General features: G+C 45.4%; 4 protein-coding genes across 5 annotated transcripts; 2 read left to right on the forward strand and 2 right to left on the reverse strand.

The window, feature by feature from the left end:
* Window positions 1-54: 54 nt before the first annotated feature.
* On the reverse strand, window positions 55-3503 carry gcc1 (GRIP and coiled-coil domain containing 1). 2 transcript variants are annotated; one of them, XM_084573644.1, is made up of 4 exons: window positions 2963-3043; window positions 2359-2800; window positions 1641-2291; window positions 55-1559 (listed from the first exon to the last, which is right to left on the reverse strand). In XM_084573644.1, the coding sequence occupies exons 2-4, from the start codon at window positions 2707-2709 to the stop codon at window positions 294-296; spliced, it is 2268 nt and encodes a 755-aa protein (XP_084429770.1). In that variant the 5' UTR covers window positions 2710-2800; window positions 2963-3043; the 3' UTR covers window positions 55-293. The 2 variants fall into 2 exon arrangements, with proteins under 2 accessions (XP_084429770.1, XP_084429769.1); XM_084573643.1 differs by lacking the exon at window positions 2963-3043 and adding an exon at window positions 3095-3503 and having other exon boundaries at window positions 56-1559.
* Window positions 3504-3662: 159 nt separating this feature from the next.
* Window positions 3663-11976, forward strand: LOC311508718 (ADP-ribosylation factor 4). Its single transcript, XM_084573648.1, has 6 exons — window positions 3663-3874; window positions 4243-4323; window positions 6441-6550; window positions 6885-6956; window positions 7045-7170; window positions 11349-11976. The coding sequence occupies exons 1-6, from the start codon at window positions 3808-3810 to the stop codon at window positions 11433-11435; spliced, it is 543 nt and encodes a 180-aa protein (XP_084429774.1). The 5' UTR covers window positions 3663-3807; the 3' UTR covers window positions 11436-11976.
* A 116-nt stretch (window positions 11977-12092) lies between these two features.
* On the reverse strand, window positions 12093-13409 carry lamtor4 (late endosomal/lysosomal adaptor, MAPK and MTOR activator 4). The gene is made up of 4 exons (XM_084573650.1): window positions 13205-13409; window positions 12939-13022; window positions 12454-12571; window positions 12093-12366 (listed from the first exon to the last, which is right to left on the reverse strand). The coding sequence occupies exons 1-4, from the start codon at window positions 13205-13207 to the stop codon at window positions 12269-12271; spliced, it is 303 nt and encodes a 100-aa protein (XP_084429776.1). The 5' UTR covers window positions 13208-13409; the 3' UTR covers window positions 12093-12268.
* Window positions 13410-13704: 295 nt separating this feature from the next.
* atp6v1f (ATPase H+ transporting V1 subunit F) lies at window positions 13705-15186 on the forward strand. Its single transcript, XM_084573649.1, has 2 exons — window positions 13705-13927; window positions 14752-15186. The coding sequence occupies exons 1-2, from the start codon at window positions 13770-13772 to the stop codon at window positions 14951-14953; spliced, it is 360 nt and encodes a 119-aa protein (XP_084429775.1). The 5' UTR covers window positions 13705-13769; the 3' UTR covers window positions 14954-15186.
* Window positions 15187-24760: the final 9574 nt, after the last annotated feature.

Here is a 24760-nt window from a genome sequence, read left to right on the forward strand (position 1 = left end):
TCAGTTGTTTATTTGATGATGGAAACATGGACTCATGAATTTAGACATTGTCAGTTTGTGAAGCACAAAAATAGTTTTATTTCCACAAAATCCAAAATATACAAATTAATTCATTAATTAATGTTTTTAAAACGAGTTTAAATAAAGAGATTCACACCACATCCCCTGAACCTGAACGTCACTTCCTGGTTAGAGTCATTTTGGAACTGACGCTTCATTTCTCCCGTGTTTCTTCTTCTGGTGTTTTATCTCCTGTTGGGGCTCCACCAGGTTGTGTTTCTTCTTCTGGTGTTTTATCTCCTGTTGGGGCTCCACCAGGTCGGCCCCTGCAGCCTCAGGACCTCCTGTTTCTCCTGAGGGCTGAAGTGCAGGATGGTCAGGATGGCGGTTAGCGTCTGCTGCCGGCCGCTGGCGTCCTGCAGTGTAAGGAAACGGTAGATGACGTTCTTCAGGTACTCCATGTTGGCGCCCTCTCGGCTCTGGTCTCGGACCAGTTTGTCGACTCGTCCCCGGAGCTCCGCCAGCTCTTCGTCGTGGCGTTCTCCGTTGGCGATGAGTCGGGCCTGGAGCCGGTGAACGTCCTCCTCCAGCTGGTTCTTCTGGCGCCGTAGGCCACCTGCCTCCACCTCCTTTCGGGCCAGTTGCTCAGAGTAGAGCAGCAGCATGGACTCGGTGGGCAGCGTCTGCCGCAGGGCCTGGCCGAGGACGTCTCCTTCGCTGTCCGGACCGGTGTCCTGCGGGTTGTCGGCCATCTTGTCACCATCGTGGCTGCAGCTGAAGGCGGCGGCACGCAGCCGCTCCAGCTCTCGGTCCTTCTCGTCCAGCAGCGCCATGGTCCTCTCTCTCTGCTTGTGTAGCTCTGCCTCCAGACGCTGCAGCTGGTCACGGTGTAGTGCCTCCACCCGCTCCACTTCCTGTCGGTGAGTCTGCTGCAACGCCGCCACCTGCTGCTGCCGTTCATCCAGCTGCCGGCGCTGTTGAGCCTCGGCCTCGTCGCTCTGTATCCGCAGGTTAATGTACTTCTCCCGGAGCTCAGACAGCTGGTCCCGGACCTCCTCAAGCTCCTTGGCCTGGCAGCCATCTTTGGTGTTCTTGTTCTTCAGCACCACCTGCGCTCGCAGCTTGTAGCGCTCAAACTCATCCTTCAGCTGCCGCAGCTCCTGCTGGTAGGCCAACGCTGAGGCCTTGTCCCCTCCCGGTTCTGGTTCTGTCTCAGCTGGGTCCTGGATGCCAAGGTCTGGGTTGTTCTGAGCTGCCAGCAGCAGCAGCTTCTTCACCTTCTGCAGCTTCATCTTCAGCGCACCGACGTCCAGCTGGGACTCGTCCAGGCCTAGGTCAGAGGTCGACCTGCTGGAGGCGGCGATGGCGAGCGTCTTGTTCTCTGTGTCGAGCTGCAGGACCCGGTCCCGGAGCCGCTGGGTGGTCATCTGGTCTCGCTGCCTCGCCTTCTCACTGGACCCCAGTAGCTCGGACAGCTCCGATACCCGCTGCTCTAGATCGGCCACCCGGTCCTCCGCCGCCCGGGCACGCTCACGGGCACGCTCCTCTGCCTCACACACCTGCAGCCAGAACACAGTCATGAGACACGGGGAGAGCCCAGGTTACCTGTCTGACCTGGTTCTGTTGGGTTCTACTCTCACCTTCCTGGTCTCTAGGACGATCTGCTGCTGGAAGTGGTTCTTCAGATCCTTCAGCTCTCGCTGCAGCTCATCTACTCTGGGATCCGGTTTCCTCTGGTCATCCTCGGCGGCGTGCAGCCTCCTTCTCAGCTCGTCTCTCTCCTCCCTCACCTGGTTCAGGTGCGCCTCAGACTCCGCCTCCCGGTCACAGGCCTGTGAGGTGATAATTAGGGCGGCGCTGGCGTCCTGCAGACGCAGCTCGGCATCCTGTCTCAGGTCTCTTTCCTGCTGCAGGATCCTCTGGAGCTCTCGGAGCTGCTGGGCGTGGTCGCCCTGCTCCTGCGCCCTCTCGTGCTGCTGCGTGATGACGCGAGCGCGGCTCTCGGTAAGCTGCTGCTGCAGGGCGCCCAGCTCCGCCTCCTGCTGCGTTGTCACAGCGACCAGACGCTCCTGTAGTTGCTCCACCTCCTGCTTCAGCTGACGCTTGTCGGCCTGGAAACTCGCCTCCATCCGAGACTTCTCCTGCGTCACTGTGGCTAGGGCGCTAGTGAGCGTGCTCAGTTGACTCTTCAGCTGTGCAACACGGCGGTCGGCCTCCGAGCCTGGAGGGGGCGTGGCCTGCTGCTGCTCTGCTTCCATGGCGCTGCCATCCTCGGGCTCGGACCTTGCCGGCTGCAGGAACAGACATGGTTAAACTCCGCCCACTCACGTAGGCGAATGAGCTGTCAATCAAACATACCGTGGAACTGGACCGTCCCGGTTCCGTGTGGTCCTCCTCGCTCTGGTCCCCCCTGATCATCTCTGTGTCCACTGACACCGCCGTGTCCACGCTGTCCTCGCTGTACAGAGAGCTACCGTCCTCCAGGAGGTCCAGGGCGGTGCCGGTCTCCTGGACCACGTCCTGGGTCACACTTAGAACCTTGAGACTGGCCTCCAGAGCCTCCTTCTCCTTAAGGAGACTCTTGTAGGCTTGGACCACATCCTTGAAGCGGGTCTGGTACTGGACCAGCTGCTTCTTCTGGTTCTCCACCGTCTCCAGCAGGTCCTTCCTGCTCGGACCGCCTCCAAAACTCATCCCGAACTTCTCCATGGTTCCTCTGGTTCCGTCGGGTTGGTCCGATCAGACCAGAACCAGTTCCTCTCAGGAACTATGAAGCTGGATTCTGCTGGGTGTGTTGGTTCTGGAAAAGAGATCAATACTGATCAGATTATTATTATAAAGTCTGCGATCTACTGATCCTGTTAATCTTCGATTAGTCAAACCTGTCAGACATTACTTTATACTTTTAGTTTCTGATCATATCAATTGATTACAGCTCTCAGACTCAATAAAGTGAAACTACGATTGAATCAGCGAATATCGATCCACCGCTTTGATCCAGTTCTGGTTATCGGCTCTTTCTGACTTCGGCTTCTCGCAAACCGCCTTCGGTCGGACCGGTTAGAGCCGACATAAAGAAAAACATCTCACTCACAGTTTCATCCGTCAACAGCCGCCATGTTGGTCCGAACCGGAACTGGTCGGGAAGAAGGAGGCGGAATTTAATGCTGCGTTCACGAAGACTCAGAAAAATAAAGTTTTACAGATTAATGAAAAATAACACAAACACGAATGTAGAAATCAAACACCAGAAATGAATATAAATACGGTTTAACAACATCTGAGGCCAGAAAACTCTATTTTAAGAATGTTTATTTCAGAGGTTTCTAACGTGGATTAGTCACAGACGAAGACTCATGGCAGACAGACATAATGTGGAGGGTGCAACCATGAGTCGGGAAGGTGTTAACAAGGTGTGACCTGATAAATATAGCAGAATATTGTCACTACATAAATAAACTATCAGTCGTCTCTTATTCATTTCTTCGCAGTTACTCGTGTCAAAATTTAAGACTCACATTAAATGAATACATGTCTGGAGTTAAATTGACGGACTTTCTTCAGACCGTGAACGCCTCATTTGTACGTCGCTGCTAATAAAGTTGTATTCAAAGTGCTGACGTCATTTATTCCGCGTTGGCCTGGACGTGGCACCGAGGAGGAGCTGCGCCCTCAGTCCGCTCTCTCCGTCTCTGCTCCGCCTGTTTCTGGCTTTCACCAGCAGCTTCTCCCGGATTTACCGGCTGACTTTCTCCACCGTCAGGTTTTAATCCTCCCACCACTGCACCGGGACATTTCGGTGAAAACATGGGTCTGACCATCTCGTCTCTGTTCTCCAAGTTCTTCGGGAAGAAGCAGATGAGGATACTGATGGGTGAGCGCTGCGGCTAGGCTAACTAGCTCCGAGCTAACCGGCTAGGTACCGGCTGGCGGCTGGAAATCCGCTCCGTACTCTCACCGGCAAACTAACCCATTCCCAGAGTCTCTTTACTCGGTAGTCGGTCAGTGAGTCCCGGCTGTTAAAGGTGGATATGAACCTCCACCTTTAACAGAACATAATCAAACTAGAGGCTAACGGATGCTAACGCTAAGAGCTAACGGAAGGAGCAGCTCTAAGTGTCTGTTTACCTCTGATCGATTAATCATTCGATGGATGGATTGATTCATCCACTGGCTCATTGTTAGAGTCTTGTAGTGAATATGTTTGACTTTAATCTGATCCTGTATTCCGTCTCGTTTCAGTCGGTTTGGACGCAGCTGGAAAAACAACCATCCTCTACAAACTGAAGCTCGGAGAGATCGTCACCACCATCCCGACCATCGGTAAGTCATCACTAGTCAAACCTGATCACCCGACTAACAATCGGTCACGATCGCTGCTTCGCTGCTGGAGCTCTAATCAAATGTTCCCGAGGAAACATGCTGCGAAGATTCTGCCCCAACGATAATCAATAAACTGACTAATAACTCGATCAGAGACCAGGTAGAGGCCAGGTAGACGCCAGGTAGAGACCAGGTAGAGGCCAGGTAGAGACCAGGCAGACGCCAGGCAGACGCCAGGCAGAGGCCAGGCAGACGCCAGGCAGAGGCCAGGTAGACGCCAGGTAGAGGCCAGGTAGACGCCAGGCAGAGGCCAGGCAGACGCCAGGTAGAGGCCAGGTAGAGGCCAGGTAGACGCCAGGCAGACGCCAGGCAGACGCCAGGCAGACGCCAGGCAGAGGCCAGGCAGAGGCCAGGCAGAGGCCAGGTAGAGGCCAGGTAGAGGCCAGGTAGACGCCAGGTAGACGCCAGGCAGACGCCAGGCAGACGCCAGGTAGAGGCCAGGTAGACGCCAGGTAGAGGCCAGGTAGACGCCAGGCAGACGCCAGGCAGAGGCCAGGTAGACGCCAGGTAGACGCCAGGTAGACGCCAGGTAGACGCCAGGTAGAGGCCAGGTAGAGGCCAGGTAGAGGCCAGGTAGACGCCAGGCAGACGCCAGGCAGAGGCCAGGCAGAGGCCAGGCAGACGCCAGGCAGAGGCCAGGTAGAGGCCAGGTAGAGGCCAGGTAGAGGCCAGGTAGACGCCAGGTAGACGCCAGGCAGACGCCAGGTAGACGCCAGGTAGACGCCAGGTAGAGGCCAGGTAGACGCCAGGTAGAGGCCAGGTAGAGGCCAGGTAGAGGCCAGGTAGACGCCAGGTAGAGGCCAGGTAGAGGCCAGGCAGAGGCCAGGCAGAGGCCAGGCAGAGGCCAGGCAGAGACCAGGCAGAGGCCAGGCAGAGGCCAGGCAGAGGCCAGGTAGAGGCCAGGCAGACGCCAGGCAGAGGCCAGGCAGAGGCCAGGTAGAGGCCAGGTAGAGACCAGGTAGAGGCCAGGCAGACGCCAGGCAGAGGCCAGGCAGACGCCAGGCAGACGCCAGGCAGACGCCAGGCAGACGCCAGGTAGACGCCAGGCAGACGCCAGGCAGAGGCCAGGCAGAGGCCAGGCAGAGGCCAGGCAGAGGCCAGGCAGAGGCCAGGCAGAGGCCAGGCAGAGGCCAGGCAGAGGCCAGGCAGAGGCCAGGTAGAGACCAGGTAGAGGCCAGGCAGAGGCCAAGTAGAGGCCAAGTAGAGACCAGGTAGAGGCCAGGTAGAGGCCAGGTAGAGGCCAGGTAGAGGCCAGGCAGAGGCCAGGCAGAGGCCAGGCAGAGGCCAGGCAGAGGCCAGGCAGAGGCCAGGCAGAGGCCAGGCAGAGGCCAGGCAGAGGCCAGGCAGAGGCCAGGCAGAGGCCAGGCAGACGCCAGGCAGAGGCCAGGCAGAGGCCAGGCAGAGGCCAGGCAGAGACCAGGTAGAGGCCAGGTAGAGACCAGGCAGAGGCCAGGCAGAGGCCAGGCAGAGGCCAGGCAGACGCCAGGCAGAGGCCAGGTAGAGACCAGGCAGAGGCCAGGCAGAGGCCAAGTAGAGACCAGGTAGAGACCAGGCAGAGGCCAGGCAGACGCCAGGCAGAGGCCAGGTAGAGGCCAAGTAGAGACCAGGTAGAGACCAGGCAGAGGCCAGGCAGAGGCCAGGCAGAGGCCAGGCAGAGGCCAGGTAGAGGCCAGGTAGAGGCCAGGCAGAGGCCAAGTAGAGACCAGGTAGAGACCAGGCAGAGGCCAGGCAGAGGCCAGGCAGAGGCCAGGCAGAGGCCAGGTAGAGGCCAGGCAGAGGCCAGGTAGAGACCAGGCAGAGACCAGGCAGAGGCCAGGCAGAGGCCAGGCAGAGGCCAGGCAGAGGCCAGGTAGAGGCCAGGCAGAGGCCAGGCAGAGGCCAGGCAGAGGCCAGGCAGACGCCAGGTAGAGGCCAGGCAGAGGCCAGGCAGAGGCCAGGCAGAGACCAGGCAGAGGCCAGGCAGAGACCAGGTAAACACCAGGTAGAAACCAGGTGTGTGGACAGGACGTCTGGTTCTGAGACATGTTCTGAAGAACAGATGTGTTGATGTATTTCAGGTTTTAACGTGGAGACAGTTGAGTACAAGAACATCTGCTTCACGGTCTGGGACGTTGGTGGTCAGGACAAGATCCGACCTCTGTGGAGACACTACTTCCAGAATACACAGGTACTGACCCGGTCCAACCAGAACACACACAGGTACTGACCCGGTCCAACCAGAACACACACAGGTACTGACCCGGTCCAACCAGAACAGAGGCGGTAGAGTGTTTATAGATCCAGTTCCTCTGTCAGGAGAAGAACTGATGAATGTTGATCAACTGATCAGAATAATGAGACGAATGGTATTGATCTCACTGACACTGACCAGGTGTTGAAGTGACCAGGTGTTGTAGTGACCAGGTGCTGTAGTGACCAGGTGTTGAACTGACCAGGTGTTGAACTGACCAGGTGTTGAACTGACCAGGTGTTGTATTGACCAGGTGTTGTATTGATCACAGGGTCTGATCTTCGTGGTGGACAGTAACGACAGAGAGAGAGTAGCAGAGTCAGCGGAGGAACTCTCCAAGATGGTGGGTCACACTTATTATTGATCTTTCATTGATCAGCTGATTGAAATGTGTGACATCATAAGTCATGTGACACTCTCTCTCTCTGCAGATTCAAGAGGACGAGTTAAAGGATGCAGTTCTTCTGGTGTTTGCTAACAAACAGGATCTTCCCAACGCCATGGGAGTCAGTGAACTCACCGACAAACTGGGTCTGCACAGCCTCCGCAGCAGAACTGTAAGGATCAATGATCAATATGTTAACAGATAAACTATAAGGATCAATAATCAATATGTTAACAGATAAACTATAAGGATCAATATGTTAACAGATAAACTATGAGGATCAATGATCAATATGTTAACAGATAAACTATAAGGATCAATATGTTCAGATAAACTATAAGGATCAATATGTTAACAGATAAACTATAAGGATCAATGATCAATATGTTCACAGATAAACTATAAGGATCAATGATCAATATGTTAACAGATAAACTATAAGGATCAATATGTTAACAGATAAACTATAAGGATCAATGATCAATATGTTAACAGATAAACTATAAGGATCAATGATCAATATGTTAACAGATAAACTATAAGGATCAATATGTTAACAGATAAACTATAAGGATCAATAATCAATATGTTAACAGATAAACTATAAGGATCAATATGTTCACAGATAAACTATAAGGATCAATATGTTAACAGATAAACTATAAGGATCAATAATCAATATGTTAACAGATAAACTATAAGGATCAATATGTTAACAGATAAACTATAAGGATCAATATGTTCACAGATAAACTATAAGGATCAATAATCAATATGTTAACAGATAAACTATGAGGATCAATGATCAATATGTTAACAGATAAACTATAAGGATCAATATGTTAACAGATAAACTATAAGGATCAATAATCAATATGTTAACAGATAAACTATAAGGATCAATGATCAATATGTTAACAGATAAACTATAAGGATCAATATGTTAACAGATAAACTATAAGGATCAATGATCAATATGTTAACAGATAAACTATAAGGATCAATATGTTAACAGATAAACTATAAGGATCAATATGTTCAGATAAACTATAAGGATCAATATGTTAACAGATAAACTATAAGGATCAATGATCAATATGTTCACAGATAAACTATAAGGATCAATATGTTAACAGATAAACTATAAGGATCAATATGTTCAGATAAACTATAAGGATCAATATGTTAACAGATAAACTATAAGGATCAATGATCAATATGTTAACAGATAAACTATAAGGATCAATATGTTAACAGATAAACTATAAGGATCAATGATCAATATGTTAACAGATAAACTATAAGGATCAATGATCAATATGTTAACAGATAAACTATAAGGATCAATATGTTAACAGATAAACTATAAGGATCAATGATCAATATGTTAACAGATAAACTATAAGGATCAATATGTTAACAGATAAACTATAAGGATCAATAATCAATATGTTAACAGATAAACTATAAGGATCAATATGTTCACAGATAAACTATAAGGATCAATATGTTAACAGATAAACTATAAGGATCAATAATCAATATGTTAACAGATAAACTATAAGGATCAATATGTTAACAGATAAACTATAAGGATCAATATGTTCACAGATAAACTATAAGGATCAATAATCAATATGTTAACAGATAAACTATGAGGATCAATGATCAATATGTTAACAGATAAACTATAAGGATCAATATGTTAACAGATAAACTATAAGGATCAATATGTTAACAGATAAACTATAAGGATCAATATGTTAACAGATAAACTATAAGGATCAATAATCAATATGTTAACAGATAAACTATAAGGATCAATGATCAATATGTTAACAGATAAACTATAAGGATCAATGATCAATATGTTAACAGATAAACTATAAGGATCAATGATCAATATGTTAACAGATAAACTATAAGGATCAATATGTTAACAGATAAACTATAAGGATCAATGATCAATGTGTTAACAGATAAACTATAAGGATCAATGTGTTAACAGATAAACTATAAGGATCAATATGTTAACAGATAAAATATAAGGATCAATATGTTAACAGATAAACTATAAGGATCAATAATCAATATGTTAACAGATAAACTATAAGGATCAATAATCAATATGTTAACAGATAAACTATAAGGATCAATGATCAATATGTTAACATATAAACTATAAGGATCAATAATCAATATGTTCAGATAAACTATAAGGATCAATGATCAATACGTTAACAGATTAACTATAAGGATCAATATGTTAACAGATTAACTATAAGGATCAAGGATCAATATGTTCACAGATAAACTATAAGGATCAATATGTTAACAGATAAACTATAAGGATCAATGATCAAAACATAAGAACAAAATGATAATAACTGTTAAGATCAAACCTTCATTCATTTACAAAAAACGTCTTGAAACAAGTTGTCTTTGGGTGTGTGACCAGTCTTAGGCCAGTCTTTGGGTGTGTGACCAGTCTTAGGCCAGTCTTTGGGTGTGTGACCAGTCTTAGGCCAGTCTTAGGCCAGTCTTAGGCCAGTCTTTGGGTGTGTGACCAGTCTTAGGCCAGTCTTTGGGTGTGTGACCAGTCTTAGGCCAGTCTTAGGCCAGTCTTTGGGTGTGTGACCAGCCTTAGGCCAGTCTTAGCGAAGTCTTTGGGTGTGTGACCAGTCTTAGACCAGTCTTTGGGTGTGTGACCAGTCTTAGACCAGTCTTAGGCCAGTCTTAGGCCAGTCTTTGGGTGTGTGACCAGTCTTAGACCAGTGTTAGGCCAGTCTTTGGGTGTGAGGCCAGTCTTAGGCCAGTCTTTGGGTGTGTGACCAGTCTTAGGCCAGTCTTAGGCCAGTCTTTGGGTGTGTGACCAGTCTTAGGCCAGTTTTAGGCCAGTCTTTGGGTGTGTGACCAGTCTTAGGCCAGTCTTAGGCCAGTCTTAGGCCAGTCTTTGGGTGTGTGACCAGTCTTAGGCCAGTCTTAGGCCAGTCTTTGGGTGTGTGACCAGTCTTAGACCAGTCTTTGGGTGTGTGACCAGTCTTTGGCCAGTCTTTGGGTGTGTGACCAGCCTTAGGCCAGTCTTTGGGTGTGAGGCCAGTCTTAGGCCAGTCTTTGGGTGTGAGGCCAGTCTTAGGCCAGTCTTAGGCCAGTCTTTGGGTGTGTGACCAGTCTTAGACCAGTCTTAGGCCAGTCTTTGGGTGTGTGACCAGCCTTAGGCCAGTCTTAGAGAAGTCTTTGGGTGTGTGACCAGTCTTAGACCAGTCTTTGGGTGTGTGACCAGTCTTAGACCAGTCTTTGGGTGTGTGACCAGTCTTAGGCCAGTCTTAGGCCAGTCTTTGGGTGTGTGACCAGTCTTAGGCCAGTCTTTGGGTGTGTGACCAGTCTTAGGCCAGTCTTAGGCCAGTCTTTGGGTGTGTGACCAGTCTTAGGCCAGTCTTAGGCCAGTCTTTGGGTGTGTGACCAGTCTTAGACCAGTCTTTGGGTGTGTGACCAGTCTTTGGCCAGTCTTTGGCCAGTCTTTGGGTGTGTGACCAGCCTTAGGCCAGTCTTTGGGTGTGTGACCAGCCTTAGGCCAGTCTTTGGGTGTGAGGCCAGTCTTAGGCCAGTCTTTGGGTGTGTGACCAGTCTTAGACCAGTCTTAGGCCAGTCTTTGGGTGTGTGACCAGCCTTAGGCCAGTCTTAGAGAAGTCTTTGGGTGTGTGACCAGTCTTAGACCAGTCTTTGGGTGTGTGACCAGTCTTAGACCAGTCTTTGGGTGTGTGACCAGTCTTAGGCCAGTCTTAGGCCAGTCTTTGGGTGTGTGACCAGCCTTAGGCCAGTCTTAGGCCAGTCTTTGGGTGTGAGGCCAGTCTTAGGCCAGTCTTTGGGTGTGTGACCAGTCTTAGGCCAGTCTTAGGCCAGTCTTTGGGTGTGTGACCAGTCTTAGGCCAGTCTTAGGCCAGTCTTTGGGTGTGTGACCAGTCTTAGGCCAGTCTTAGGCCAGTCTTTGGGTGTGTGACCAGCCTTAGGCCAGTCTTAGAGAAGTCTTTGGGTGTGTGACCAGCCTTAGACCAGTCTTTGGGTGTGTGACCAGTCTTAGACCAGTCTTTGGGTGTGTGACCAGTCTTAGGCCAGTCTTTGGCCAGTCTTTGGGTGTGTGACCAGTCTTGGGTGTGTGACCAGTCTTAGACCAGTGTCTTTGGGTGTGAGGCCAGTCTTAGGCCAGTCTTTGGGTGTGTGACCAGTCTTAGGCCAGTCTTAGGCCAGTCTTTGGGTGTGTGACCAGTCTTAGACCAGTCTTAGGCCAGTCTTTGGGTGTGTGATTGTCTTCAGTCTTTTGCTCTCTAACCCGTTGTCGTTGTGTTTCAGTGGCATGTCCAGGCCACCTGTGCCACTCAGGGTACAGGTCTGTACGAGGGTCTCGACTGGCTGTCCAATGAGCTGTCGAAACGTTAGACCACCTGACCAGAAACAGGAAGCAGCAGACTGATGTCACTGACTGATGTCACCATGTACAAACTGAGGAGGAAGAGGAGGAAGAACAGGAGTGTTTCACAGGACTGTTTGGGGCTTCGTTGTTTTTTTTTGTTTTTTTTTAAATTATAAATGTGTGTCTGTGGGAGGAAGTGATGTCATGGACTCTGAGCTCACCTTGGTTTCCCATCATCCCCTCTTTCTGTTCTTCCTGCAGGTGTTTGTTTGATCTGTTTCTTTTAATCCGCATGTTTTAACTCAGAATCATGTGACGGGATGTGGAAGCAGAGGGGCGGGGCTTATTACAGGTAACAGTGACCTGGGGGTCAGGGGTGGGACTTACTACAGGGGACAGTTACCTGGGGATCAGGGGGCGGGGCTTACACCACGTGACAGTGACCCGGTCATGCGATGACTCATTCCACAGAGCCGGATGTGGCGGCCTCGTCATTCCTTGTTAATGTGAAGAAGAAAAAACAGAGCGGCGACGATGATGCAATAAAGTTTTTTTTCTTCTCACGTTTCTTCTGGTTTGTGTCGCTGTTTCTTCATGTGGAGACTTTTAGTTTATGATGTTTTTCATCTGAGACAACACAAAGTTTAGTTTTTATCAGATCAGCTGATCCTGGATCTGTGCACGTCAACATCAGGACGGGTTTAAATGTCATCGTCATGGAGATGGAAACAAAAACATTTATTAAAATGCCCTTAAATAAATAAACTGGGATGTGACACGTTATTAATAAACTGAAACAAAGGTTTTGGTTTCAAATTGATTTATTTTACAGGAAGTTAAAACATCATCTTCATCATCTTCACACGCTGATTGCTTCGTGCTGGTTGTTCTGACGTTTGACCACAAACACTTTCTGACCAGAGACCGTCACCGTGTAAACGAAGTCCTCCAGAATCACTGAAGACAGAAAACACAGGTGAGTCCAGAGGTCGGTCCTGTGTCCTGTGTCCTGTGTCCTTTGTCCTGTGTCCTGCTCTGAATTACCTGACATGCGTTTGAAGGGCGGATCAGCTGATCCAGGTAACCTGAAGCGACATGCCGTTCGAACCATCTGCATCATCACACCTGCCGTGTGTTCATCGTTCTCCAGCTCACCTGCAGACTGAACAGGTGGAGGTCAAAGGTCACAATCATTATTAAAACTTCTGGAAAAATACCTTGTTTAGATTTTATGTATTGTTATTCTGATAAAGCCAGACCACCAGACTCCATTCTAATTTACCCCGTTTTTACATTTCCATTGATTTTTTGTAGCTGACATATAATATTTGAATAAATGAACCGTTTCTAAAATCAGCAGCAGGTCACTGCTGCATCTGTTCGCTGTGTCGTCTACAATGGTCTTAATTTGACTGAAATATCAATGGAGTTTGGTGCAAGTGACTTCATGACCAAATCAGAAGATCAATCTTAAACAGGAACACTAAATTAACAGAAATGTGAGCGGACTCTGGTGGGCAGACACTCACGGCCAGAACTCCATCCTCACTGATGACCAGGTACCCGAGCTGATCCGGGATCCGCTCCAGACCCGCAGTCAGCGCAGCTGTGGCCTGAAAACACGGACACAGACCCCTCAAGCTAACAGGCTAACTGCTAACAGGCTAACCGCTAACAGGCTAACCGCTAACGGGCTAGTCAGCGTTATTAACCATGTAAAGTGTAAACAGTGAAGGGTCTCTGAACGCCACATAGTTAAAATAAACGTTAAAGCATCATGAAAACAGAAACTCACCATTTCTTCTTCTTTGTTTCTATAAACTGCAGCTCAGCGGCATTTCCGCCTCTATGGGCTTTTCACGTGACCGCTGAGGCCTTCACGTGGTGTCGGAAAAAGCACCACCGGCAGTGGAAATCAAACTCACTCGTGTGTTTGATGCGTAAACTGAACTGAGTATGAACGAGTGTTTAATAATAACAGTTCTAAAGACAGCTATACTTCAAACGGTTTATTATCATAAAACAGATCATATAATATTTGAGTATAAACCTGACTGAGCCCATAGTGTCTCAGCTTTGATCTGTTGTTGGATCATTTTGGTCAGAAACTTTGAGAGCCGTGAGATTTACAGTGAGCACTTGAAGGCAGCACGGCGAACGTTTAAATAAACAACCGGTTAAACAAACAACAATAACATGACGTCCTTCCTGTAAATAAATTGTTTCGTGTTTTAGCCGCCGGGGGCGCTAAACCGAACCGGAAGTGTCAGTCAGCTGACCTCCTCACATGACCCACTGACTCCGTCGTACAGAGCTGAACACCTTCTTCCGATTGTCCGTTAAACAACCGGAGCTCCGTGATGGCAGGCCGCGGGAAACTGATCGCCGTTATCGGTGACGAGGACACATGCACGGGCTTCCTGCTCGGCGGCATCGGTGAACTCAACAAGAACCGGAAACCTAATTTCCTGGTGGTGGAGAAGGACACGAGCATCACGGAGATCGAGGAGACGTTCAAGTAAGAAGCGCTTCTGCACCAGGCTCTGTTCAGAAATCAGCTAATTTAACAACGTTAGTTTCCTCTTAAATGAAAGGTTCCATGTCCAAAACAACCCGAGTCTTATTTTACAAATAAAATGAATGGAGTCTGGTGGGAGTGTTTGGGCCCAGCAGGGTTGACCGCTGACAGCGAACCTCCAACCAAAGTCCAGTCATTTAATCTCTCGTTTTAGATCGTTCCCTGTTTACAGCCAGATTAAATGTCTCTGTCTCTGATGACTGATACAAATACAAACAATAATGATCAATAATGAACTAACTCACCGTTAAATCGACTTCTGTCTGTTGTTTTTAAGTCCCTTCCTGATTTTGCTCATCCACCAGACTCCATTCAAAATCAGAGCATTTTAACGGTTTGTGATCTTTAGCTTGTATTTCATGGTAAACAACAGATTTTACAGAAATAATGATAAAGAATTAATTTCCTCGTCATTCTGGTTCTTTATCAGAAACATTTAAAAATGTTAAACTCATGAATATTTCACTGGAGTTTGTGTCGACCAAACCACTTTAAGGTGTTTGTTTGTGATCAGGTGCAGATAACCAGGGTACCGTGACCTGTCGGTGGCGTCAGCCTGTGTCCCATTAAAACACACTAACCTCAACAGAAACATGAAATAAACCAGACCCCATTCAGCTCTGAGTCGTTTTAGTGTTTCCTGTGTGACCTGAGCTCTGAGGGTTTGTTACTTGAACAGTCATGTTTCTCTTCGTCGACTCTTAAATGTGTGGAAATGTGAATGGACTCTGGTGTGGCTGAATGAACTCGTCTTCTCTCTGCAGGAGCTTCTTAGCTCGGAACGACATTGGCATCATCCTGATCAACCAGTTCATCGCCGAGATGATCCGCCACGCCATCGACGCACACATGACGTCGATCCCGGCCGTGCTGGAGATCCCGTCCAAAGAGCATCCGTACGACGCGTCCAAGGACTCCATCCTGCGCCGGGCCAAGGGCATGTTCTCTGCCGAAGACTTCCGATGAGCTCCATGATGGAAACGTCCCTGAAACGTCCCTGAAACGTCCCTGGGGAGGTGTTTGTGCAGTAGATTAGTAGATTAGACGTGTCTGTGTATTTAAAGTTTCAGGAAGTGGAATAAGCGTCATGTGACTCATTGGTGTTCACTTCCTCTCCTTGACTTGTTGTTGTTGTTTGTTCCAGATGTGTTAACTTATAAAACAGATGTTGGATTCAATAAAATGTCGTTGGTTGTGAACGTCTTAGTTTTTATTATGAAGACACTAATTAACATAATTAATTCATTATTATTATTAATTGCTAAATGTCCTGTTTTGCAGACTGAGCGAACTTCTGTAATTTTACATTAAAAGATAAAATAAGTTGAAGTATCTTAGACACGTCTCAGATCATACGACTAAACACTTCATTTATTAGATCTGATCTATGTCCACATATGTTTATATAAGAGTTAGTACAAGTACCGAATATAAAAATATAATGTTTAATATTTACAGTGAGGGACAACATGAGCTCCTGATACTAGGACCCCCCCCCACACACACACACACAATGATCAACTAAATATGTGTATAACGTTTACATGTACGAAGCTTCATGAACTCATCAGTTTTATCATTATTATCATAATTATGTCCAGTTTTAGCTGCTAGTTGCACTATGTTAGCATAGCAAGTTAGCAACATAGCAACATGCTAAAAATAGTTCTACTATTATTACATCATCATCATCATCTTCATCATCATAAACAGATGATCTCTAAACTGAGCTCTTCTTCTCTGGTGTTAATGTGTCAGTGGAGCATCACTACATTACCCATGAGTCCAGAGTCTGGACTAAACCAACTCACCTCCACGGTGTCATATAACACAAACCAGAAGTTATGGGTCTGCATTAACAGTAGAATGAATGAATGTGTGGTTTATTTGACAGCGTTTCATGGTGTCATTATTTGAACAATTCTCCAACCTGCCTGTGATTCCTCTTACATTTTCAAACTGTCATGTAACATCATCAGTTTGTATCATAAGATTCCACATGTACACTTTAGTCAGATATGTGTATCTATGACAGATGGATGTTTATCTCGCTGTTCTCTTCACTCTTTCTTCTGTCTGTACCCGGCTGGCCTTAGGCAGATGGTTCCTCCATATGAGCTGGGTTCTGCTCGAGGTTTCTTCCTGTTAAAGGGAGTTGTTCCTGCCACCGTTGCCTTCAGGCTGCTCTGGGGGTTTCAGGCCGGGTTTTTGTAAAGCGTCTTGAGACGATTTGTATTGTTATTGACGCTATATAAATAAAATTGAATTGAATTGAATTATTAATGTCCACTATCTGATAGATCCTCAGTCCCGACCCGTCTCTGGTGCCCTCCATTTGTTCTTTAGAGATGGTTCTGGAACCTTTTCCAGCCTGATGAGCAACAACAACTCTTTCTCTGAGCTCCTCAGAAAGCTCCTTTGTCCACAAACATGTGTTGTGAAGATCAGACTGAGACAAATCCCTGATTTATTGAAACTAAACCAGGAACTGAACCACACCTGAGTCTCATTACATTGATGGAAACACTTCTGAACACATGGACTCTGATTGGATCCTAGAGGAGCTCCTCTCTGATATGTAATATTGGTGTATTTTAATAAATAAATAAACACACCTGTATAGTATTTCAGTTTCATGTGTTTGTTTGGGATCAACTTTCAGGATGTTTTGAATTATTTTTATGAAGAAATGTAGAAGATTCTGAAGAATGTTAAAACCTTTAAGCAGCTCTGTGTTTATATATTTATGACATCTATGTTTTAGCATCCATTCATCCATCCATTCATCCATCCATCCATTCATTCATCCATCCATCCATTCATTCATTCATCCATTCATCCATCCATTCATTTATCCATTCATTCATCCATTCATCCATCCATCCATTCATTCATCCATTCATCCATCCATCCATCCATCCATCCATTCATTCATTCATCCATCCATCCATTCATTCATTCATCCGTCTATTCATTCATCCATCCATTCATTCATCCATTCATTCATCCATTCATCCATCCATTCATCCATCCATTCATTCATCCATTCATTCATTCATCCATTCATTCATTCATCCATCCATCCATCCATCCGTTCATTCATCCGTCTATTCATTCATTCATTCATCCATCCATTCATCCATTCATTCATCCATTCATCCATTCATTCATTCATCCATTCATTCATCCATCCATTCATTCATCCATCCATTCATCCATTCATTCATTCATTCATCCATCCATCCATCCATCCATTCATTCATCCATCCATTCATTCATTCATTCATCCATTCATTCATCCATTCATTCATCCATCCATTCATTCATTCATCCATTCATTCATTCATTCATTCATTCATCCATTCATCCATCCATCCATTCATTCATCCATTCATCCATCCATCCATTCATTCATTCATCCGTCTATTCATTCATCCATTCATTCATCCATCCATTCATTCATCCATTCATTCATCCATCCATCCATTCATTCATTCATTCATCCATTCATCCATTCATCCATTCATTCATCCATCCATTCATCCATTCATCCATTCATTCATCCATCCATTCATCCATTCATCCATTCATTCATCCATCCATCCATCCATCCATTCATTCATCCATCCATTCATTCATCCATTCATCCATCCATCCATTCATTCATTCATCCATCCATCCATTCATCCATTCATTCATCCATCCATCCATTCATTCATTCATCCGTCTATTCATTCATCCATCCATCCATCCATTCATCCATTCATCCATTCATTCATTCATTCATCCATTCATCCATCCATCCATTCATTCATCCATCCATCCATCCATTCATCCATTCATTCATCCATCCATTCATTCATCCATTCATCCATTCATTCATTCATCCATTCATCCATTCATCCATTCATTCATCCATTCATCCATCCATCCATTCATTCATTCATTCATCCATTCATTCATCCGTCTATTCATTCATCCATTCATTCATCCATCCATTCATTCATCCATTCATTCATCCATTCATCCATTCATTCATTCATTCATCCATCCATTCATCCATTCATTCATTCATCCATCCATTCATCCATTCATTCATCCATCCATCCATTCATTCATTCATCCGTCTATTCATTCATCCATCCATCCATTCATCCATTCATTCATCCATCCATCCATCCATCCATTCATTCATCCATTCATTCATCCATTCATCCATTCATTCATTCATCCATTCATTCATCCATTCATTCATCCATCCATCCATTCATTCATTCATCTGTCTATCCATTCATCCATTCATCCATTCATCCATTCATTCATCCATCCATCCATTCATCCATCCATTCATCCATCCATTCATCCATTCATTCATCCATCCATTCATTCATCCATTCATTCATCCATCCATTCATCCATTCATTCATCCATTCATCCATTCATTCATTCATCCATCCATCCATCCATTCATCCATCCATTCATCCATCCATCCATCCATTCATTCATTCATCCATTCATCCATCCATTCATTCATCCATTCATCCATTCATTCATTCATCCATTCATCCATTCATTCATTCATTCATCCATTCATAGTATGTGAGGAGCCATTCATTTTTATCTGACATAAACTAAAACAAAGTGACATGAATAAACTCTGTCGAGGTCGTAGCTCTGAACATGAAGATAAATGTTGTCACAGACTCTCGTCTGTGGTCCAGTGACCTTGAGGCGACCTTGAGGCGACCTTGAGGCGAGGACAGGAAGCAGATCAGCTGATGAATGATGAGCATAAAAGCAGCCTGACGCCGAGTCCTGTTCACTCTGAAGTCTGGAGCAGAAGATGAAGTCTGGTCAGGGTGTCGCTCCGCTGATGAAGATGAAGATGACGATGATGATGATGATGATGGTCTGTGTCTCAGCTGGTCCTCTTCCTGTTTCCTTCAACTCCTCCAGGTGAGATCTGATCTTCATGTGTGAAGACGTGTTTGTTTTCAACTAATCAGGTTTTTGTTTCCAGACCTGACGAGTTGATCAACGATGGACAGACGAACACAGTAATGAACTCCACCGGGTGAGTCTGAGCACCTGAACACAAGAAGAAACTCATCATCAAACTAATGATGAATAATAATTAATTTTAACATGATAAGGATTTAACTTTTCAAACCAGAATAAGTTTAAGTTAGAAAAACCTTGTTTCTGTAGACAGAGATCAGCTGTCTGTGATTATTAAAGCTTTTATTAACTAGCATTAATTATTTTATTTTATTTTATTTAATTGTATTTTATTTTATATAAACTGTTCATTTAAAATTTCTTCAGGTACGAATCGTTCAACTCAACTCTGAACGCCACTGAGCCTCAGAGATCCTTGTGAGTAAACTGTGATTTCATTTTACCTGTTCACCATCTCTGAGTCAAATAACCTGTTGGGTCAATGACCAGTTATTATACTCACCTGTCTCACCTGTCTCAGCTTCATATTGACTGGGAGCTCCTCTCATGGATGCGTCCTCGCCACCTGTATGACCGCCAACCTCGGCTCTGCCCTGCAGAGAGGAGACGAGAAGGCCGGCAGCGCCACCACCAACCCGTTTGGTAACGGAAAGAAATGAAATGGATCAACGTCGTCATCTTCTCATAGTCAAGTCTGAGATAACCACTATGATTCCCAAGATGCATTTCAGCAAGAGAGAGCCAATGACAGAGCTTTCTGCTTCTCAGATGGAGCTGAAAGACAGATGTGGGTCATATGATCAGACACACCTGTACCCAGCAGCTCGTCATGTCTCTACCTGGGCCGTCTCTGAACATGTGACCTCCACCTTTTTTCCTGTCGTAGTTTCCATGATGTTGTAACGAGTTACTTGACAAGTCATGAGATGTGACTGTAGTTCAAGATCTGACAGCAGGTGGCGCTCTGACTGTTTGAAACCTGAAAAACTCAAATCAATAAACACTTTGATGAACCTGCTCATCTGTTCAGTGTGATCTGTTAACAGCACCATGTGGTAGGTCAAAGGTCACAGAGATGACTGACATCACCAGGTAACAGGAAGTGGTCAACAGGAAGCTCTGGTCATTGCTGCCAATAATATATACTACAATATATTTTTTACACACCAATATTCATAATATTATATAACTTCTATGTGATGAAGCTACTGGACACAAGATAAATAAAGTTTCTTTCTAATCTAATCTAAAAACCAGACAGGAAGTGATCAACAGGAAGTGATCACCTGTCACTCAGCAGCTTCAGCAGAGATTTATTCGTTGATATTATTTAATCAGAACCAGTTCTGGTTCTGGTCCAAACATTCTGATAAGGATGTTTCAGGTTTCTGTCGAAAAGTGACGCCCTGTGGTGCTGCATGTAGTCGAAATCGTTGCCATGGTAACAACGGTGACCAGATAGCCATGAAGACAAAACTACAAACTGGTTAGTTTGATCCTGTATCCAGCAGGGGGCAGCAGAGGAAACAGAGTCAATTAGTCTGAACTGTAGGCGTGACTGATTGATTGACTGATTGATTGATTGATTGATTGATCGATTGTCTCTAATTGCTCAATCAGTCTGATCAGACTTTTTCTATGAACATGGGTCAGTTCAGTCTCAAACATCAAGTTTTATCTTCTGATCAATGAAAGTTTAGAAACTGATCTGAGGTCAGTGTTGATCAGCTGATTGTGAGAAATGAGTAATGAAGATTCAGACAAAGATAAAAGTTTTTATTCTTGTATTAAAGCCAAACTGATCCTGATTCTGGACTGATCCTGGCTCAGACATGACTGGAGGAAACAGGAAGTGTGATTCTGATTGAACAGCTGATGAGTGGACCAGTGTCTCATTAACACATGTTCATGGTTCCAGAAGAATCACAGGCGTTTCATGGACTTCACTAAAACGTGGAAATAAAATGGTTTTTAAATGTTCCACATGCAGATGAGGATGAATAATGGAGGAGACATGTGTCCAGCATGAACCAGGATGAAAGAAGATTTCTGCTGCTTCCTCTCAAATGCTAATGACATGAACCCTCGTCTCAGCCTCATTAACATGTTGTCTGACAACACGCTAGCACGGGACACGTGACCAACACGTGTTCACACAGAGTATCACAGACACTGAGGACGGGAGGATACTGATCATGTATTAATCATGTTCTCACATGTACACACAACTGAAATCTGCAATAATATATTTTCTATTACCTCCAATACAAATGTACAACTTATACAGGACTGTGCACAGATGCACACGGCCCAAAGGAAGATGTTTAGGACGGGTTTAATTGACATGCACACCTGTTCACAATACACTTCACTAAAGATGAAGCCCATACTACCGTGACATGTCAGTCCTGAAATACAACTACTACAGCAACAAAGACATGCTAAGGCTAACGCTAGCAGAGGAACGGTCCAAATCCTCTGGACAGCAGTCAGTTAACAACTTCACCAAACGTCCTGTGCTAACAGAGAGAAGGAGGCTGCACATCAACTATCTGATAAAGTTATTACTATCCCTCTAACAACACGCTGTGGAGTACTGTTACTACTGATGGTGATGAACAAGGGTAATAAGTTACTCATAACTTGATGAGAGTATTAGTGCAACAGCTTCACTTCCTCTCTCTGGTGGTCCTGTCACTTTAAGAAGGCAAAGTGTGAAGCGCCTGAGTGTGTGGCCTTCCGCATGATATCATGTGAAGGGGCGTGACTTCCGCGTGATATCGTGTGAAAGGGCGTGGCTTCCGCATGGTGTCAGATGAAAGGGCGTGGCTTCCGCATGGTGTCAGATGAAAGGGCGTGGCTGTAGCGGAGTGACACAGCATGCTCAGGTGTGTTCTTTTGTTCTTCTGTCGAATTAAATGGGCTAACCCTACAAATGATGAACGTGACCATGGACTGATCTCATTTATTTCTTCATGATTTTTTTCTTTCTCTTTTCTTCTCATTCATTTGAGTCAGTTATGTTTGTTGGCTGTTAGTGAAATGTTAAAAATAAATAAAAATATAGTTGAAAAAAATATATATTTCCCAGCATACTCAAAATATATTTTGTTGATGATTGTTAACGTTCTGGTGAACTAATGAGCTTCATTGATAGAAACTGTTTGATGGTTGTCTGTCCCTCTGCGTTAGCTCTGTGAGACACTGGAGCAGTGGCGGCTGGTCAATAGAGGGCGCTAGGGCGCCGCCCCTCCTGTGAAATATTGACTGTTTTATATATCTACCAAGATCAACCATGAATCAATCAAACCTAACAAATACGAAATAAATACACAAAAATACATCGCGTTTTTATTTGTGCAATGGTGTAGTGGTACCCGCCACACTGCCAGCAACCATTAAATGCGTCTGACTTTAGGCTAAGCTTGCGATTTGCCATTCGATATAAAGCCCTCCTCCAGGTCAAGGGCGCCGGTAATGCTGGAGTCTATGAGAGCTAGCAAACTTTTTTACTGTTTACGAGCAGAAACAGCTTTTCATTGGCGCATGAAAATTCGATTCTAGTTCGCAGCTCTCTGCGCCCAGACCAATGGTATTGTTTTCTATTTTTTTTAATCTTAGCATGATTGGACAATTCATCAATCAATCACGTCCATCAGCAAGCATTCGCGCCACAGCTGTAACTCGTTCTAAGAGACAAGATGGCTAACATTAATAGCGGAGACTCAATGATGCTTAAGGAAAACTCAATTATTTCACTTAAAAAAACTCAATTTTTTCGTCGGTCGGCTGTGGAGAAGAAAAGGGTGAAGGAGTTGGGACCCGACTGTCCGGACTTAGACATTTCGCAGCAGGCTACTGATCGTGGGAGGACATACACAAGGAGCTTCACCTCAAATGTGTATGCCAAACGGAATTGGCTAGCTGGATGTGCAGTAGGTAATGCTTTTTTTTGTTTCCCCTGCGTGCTGTTTCAAAGTCCCGGGACAGAGATGTTATGGACTACAACGGGGATGAAGGACTTAAAACATTTCTCTCTCTCTCACACACACACACACACTCTCTCACTCTCTCTCAAACTATACAAACAGAGAGAGAATGTTAACTTGTGTATAATTCCTGTTTTTATTGATGTATTAGCACTTTTAAACTTGCTGGATTTTACAAGGCAAATAAATTAAGTTAAAACTTAGTTCCATGGCCCCATTTGTCTTTGTAAGGAAATGTTCTATTTTGTCTTTATTATTTTGTCAGAATGCACCAGAATGCTTAGCTTGTATGTGAAAATCACAAAAAAATTCTACTGGGGGAGGATGCCCCCAGACCCCCCTACAGGGGTTTGATTTACAAACTTTGCGCCCCCCCTAACATAAAATTCATCAGCCGCCACTGCACTGGAGACCTGTCCAGGGTGGACCCCACCTCTCACTGGGATAGGCTCCAGCCTCCACCCCACCCCACCTCACCCCACCCCCACCACAAAATGAATGAATGAAGGAATGAATGAATGAAGGAATGAATGAATGAGTGTACGGTTTGATCTTTGTATTGAGTTTTCATGTATTCTGATTTTCTTTCTTTAGGTAGGTTCTATGTGTTCACATTTAAAGAGGCTACTACTCTTTAATCACGTCGACCATTATAATTACAAAAATGAATTTAAATAATGTTGCTATAAATAAAACATGTGGTGCATGCACAGCTGGAGGCGGAGGCAAACCAAGAAACAACACTTATCTATTCTCAGACCCTATAGCAGCTAGACTGACTTCCTCCTCAGGGTCTGGGGGCTGTTTTGGAAGGGTTCTGGTGATGGGTCAGTCCTGGCTGGGTCTGGGGACGCCTCAGGTCCACAAAACGTTGCAGTTTAACCCCTTGACGCCTGATTTAATTTACAATTATATTACAAAATTAATTATTTGTGTTTGTGCTTTGAACTCCGACTGGTCCTACGAGAAACTAGTGCTTGCAAAAGGTTCCTAGGTATGTATTGAATGTGCACAAACCAACACTGGAGTATTACATGCGTTATTTCGGCTGCAGTCTGAGCGGAAACAGTAGGAGACACTAGGAGTCAAGGGGTTAAACAAAAAAGAATAAGCTCCTTCCCCCTAGCTCCTCAACTCCGGTTGCATCTCTCTGGGGTTCCCGTTGGTCTTTATTTCCGCATTTCATGTTCCCTTAACATAACACCAACACACTGCTGTAGACACATGTATACACCTGTTTCAGAGGAACCTGTTAGGACAAGGACCCAAACACATGACTCAAGAGTTCAGGCTCAAAAACCTGGAATTTAATGCACAAAATAAAAAACAGGAGGTCTACAACTAGAGAACAGGACACTACAAGATCAGATGAAGACAAATGAGACCGTTGAGAGGAAGAGAAGCTGTTCCTTAAATGCAGCTTTGATTGGGTGAGTCAGCAGCAACTCACCTGAGGCAGAGTGTAAACAATTGCAGGAACACAACGAGGCAGCAACCAGCAGAGGGCAACAAGTCACCTCTTGACAGATCATCCTGGTTCGGGCGTCTTTCATTGTCATGATTACAGTGATAAAGATTTAAATATTTTCCTGACCCAACCATCTACCCCAGCTCCTCCCTGTGTAAACTTCATTTATCGCTGAAACAGAGCTGATGCCTCTAGAGTTTCTCCTCAGTTCTGTCTGACAGGAGCTGCTGGGACGAGGTGGACAAATGAGGACAAACATCTCATTAGAACATCATCAGATCAAGATCTACAAGAGGAAACACCACCAAAGAAGAAGACCAGGAGAAAAACCTGATGACAGAAGAAAGGAGGACCTC

Source organism: Chelon labrosus (assembly GCF_963514085.1).
Source record: "Chelon labrosus genome assembly, chromosome: 23".
NCBI lineage: Eukaryota > Metazoa > Chordata > Actinopteri > Mugiliformes > Mugilidae > Chelon > Chelon labrosus.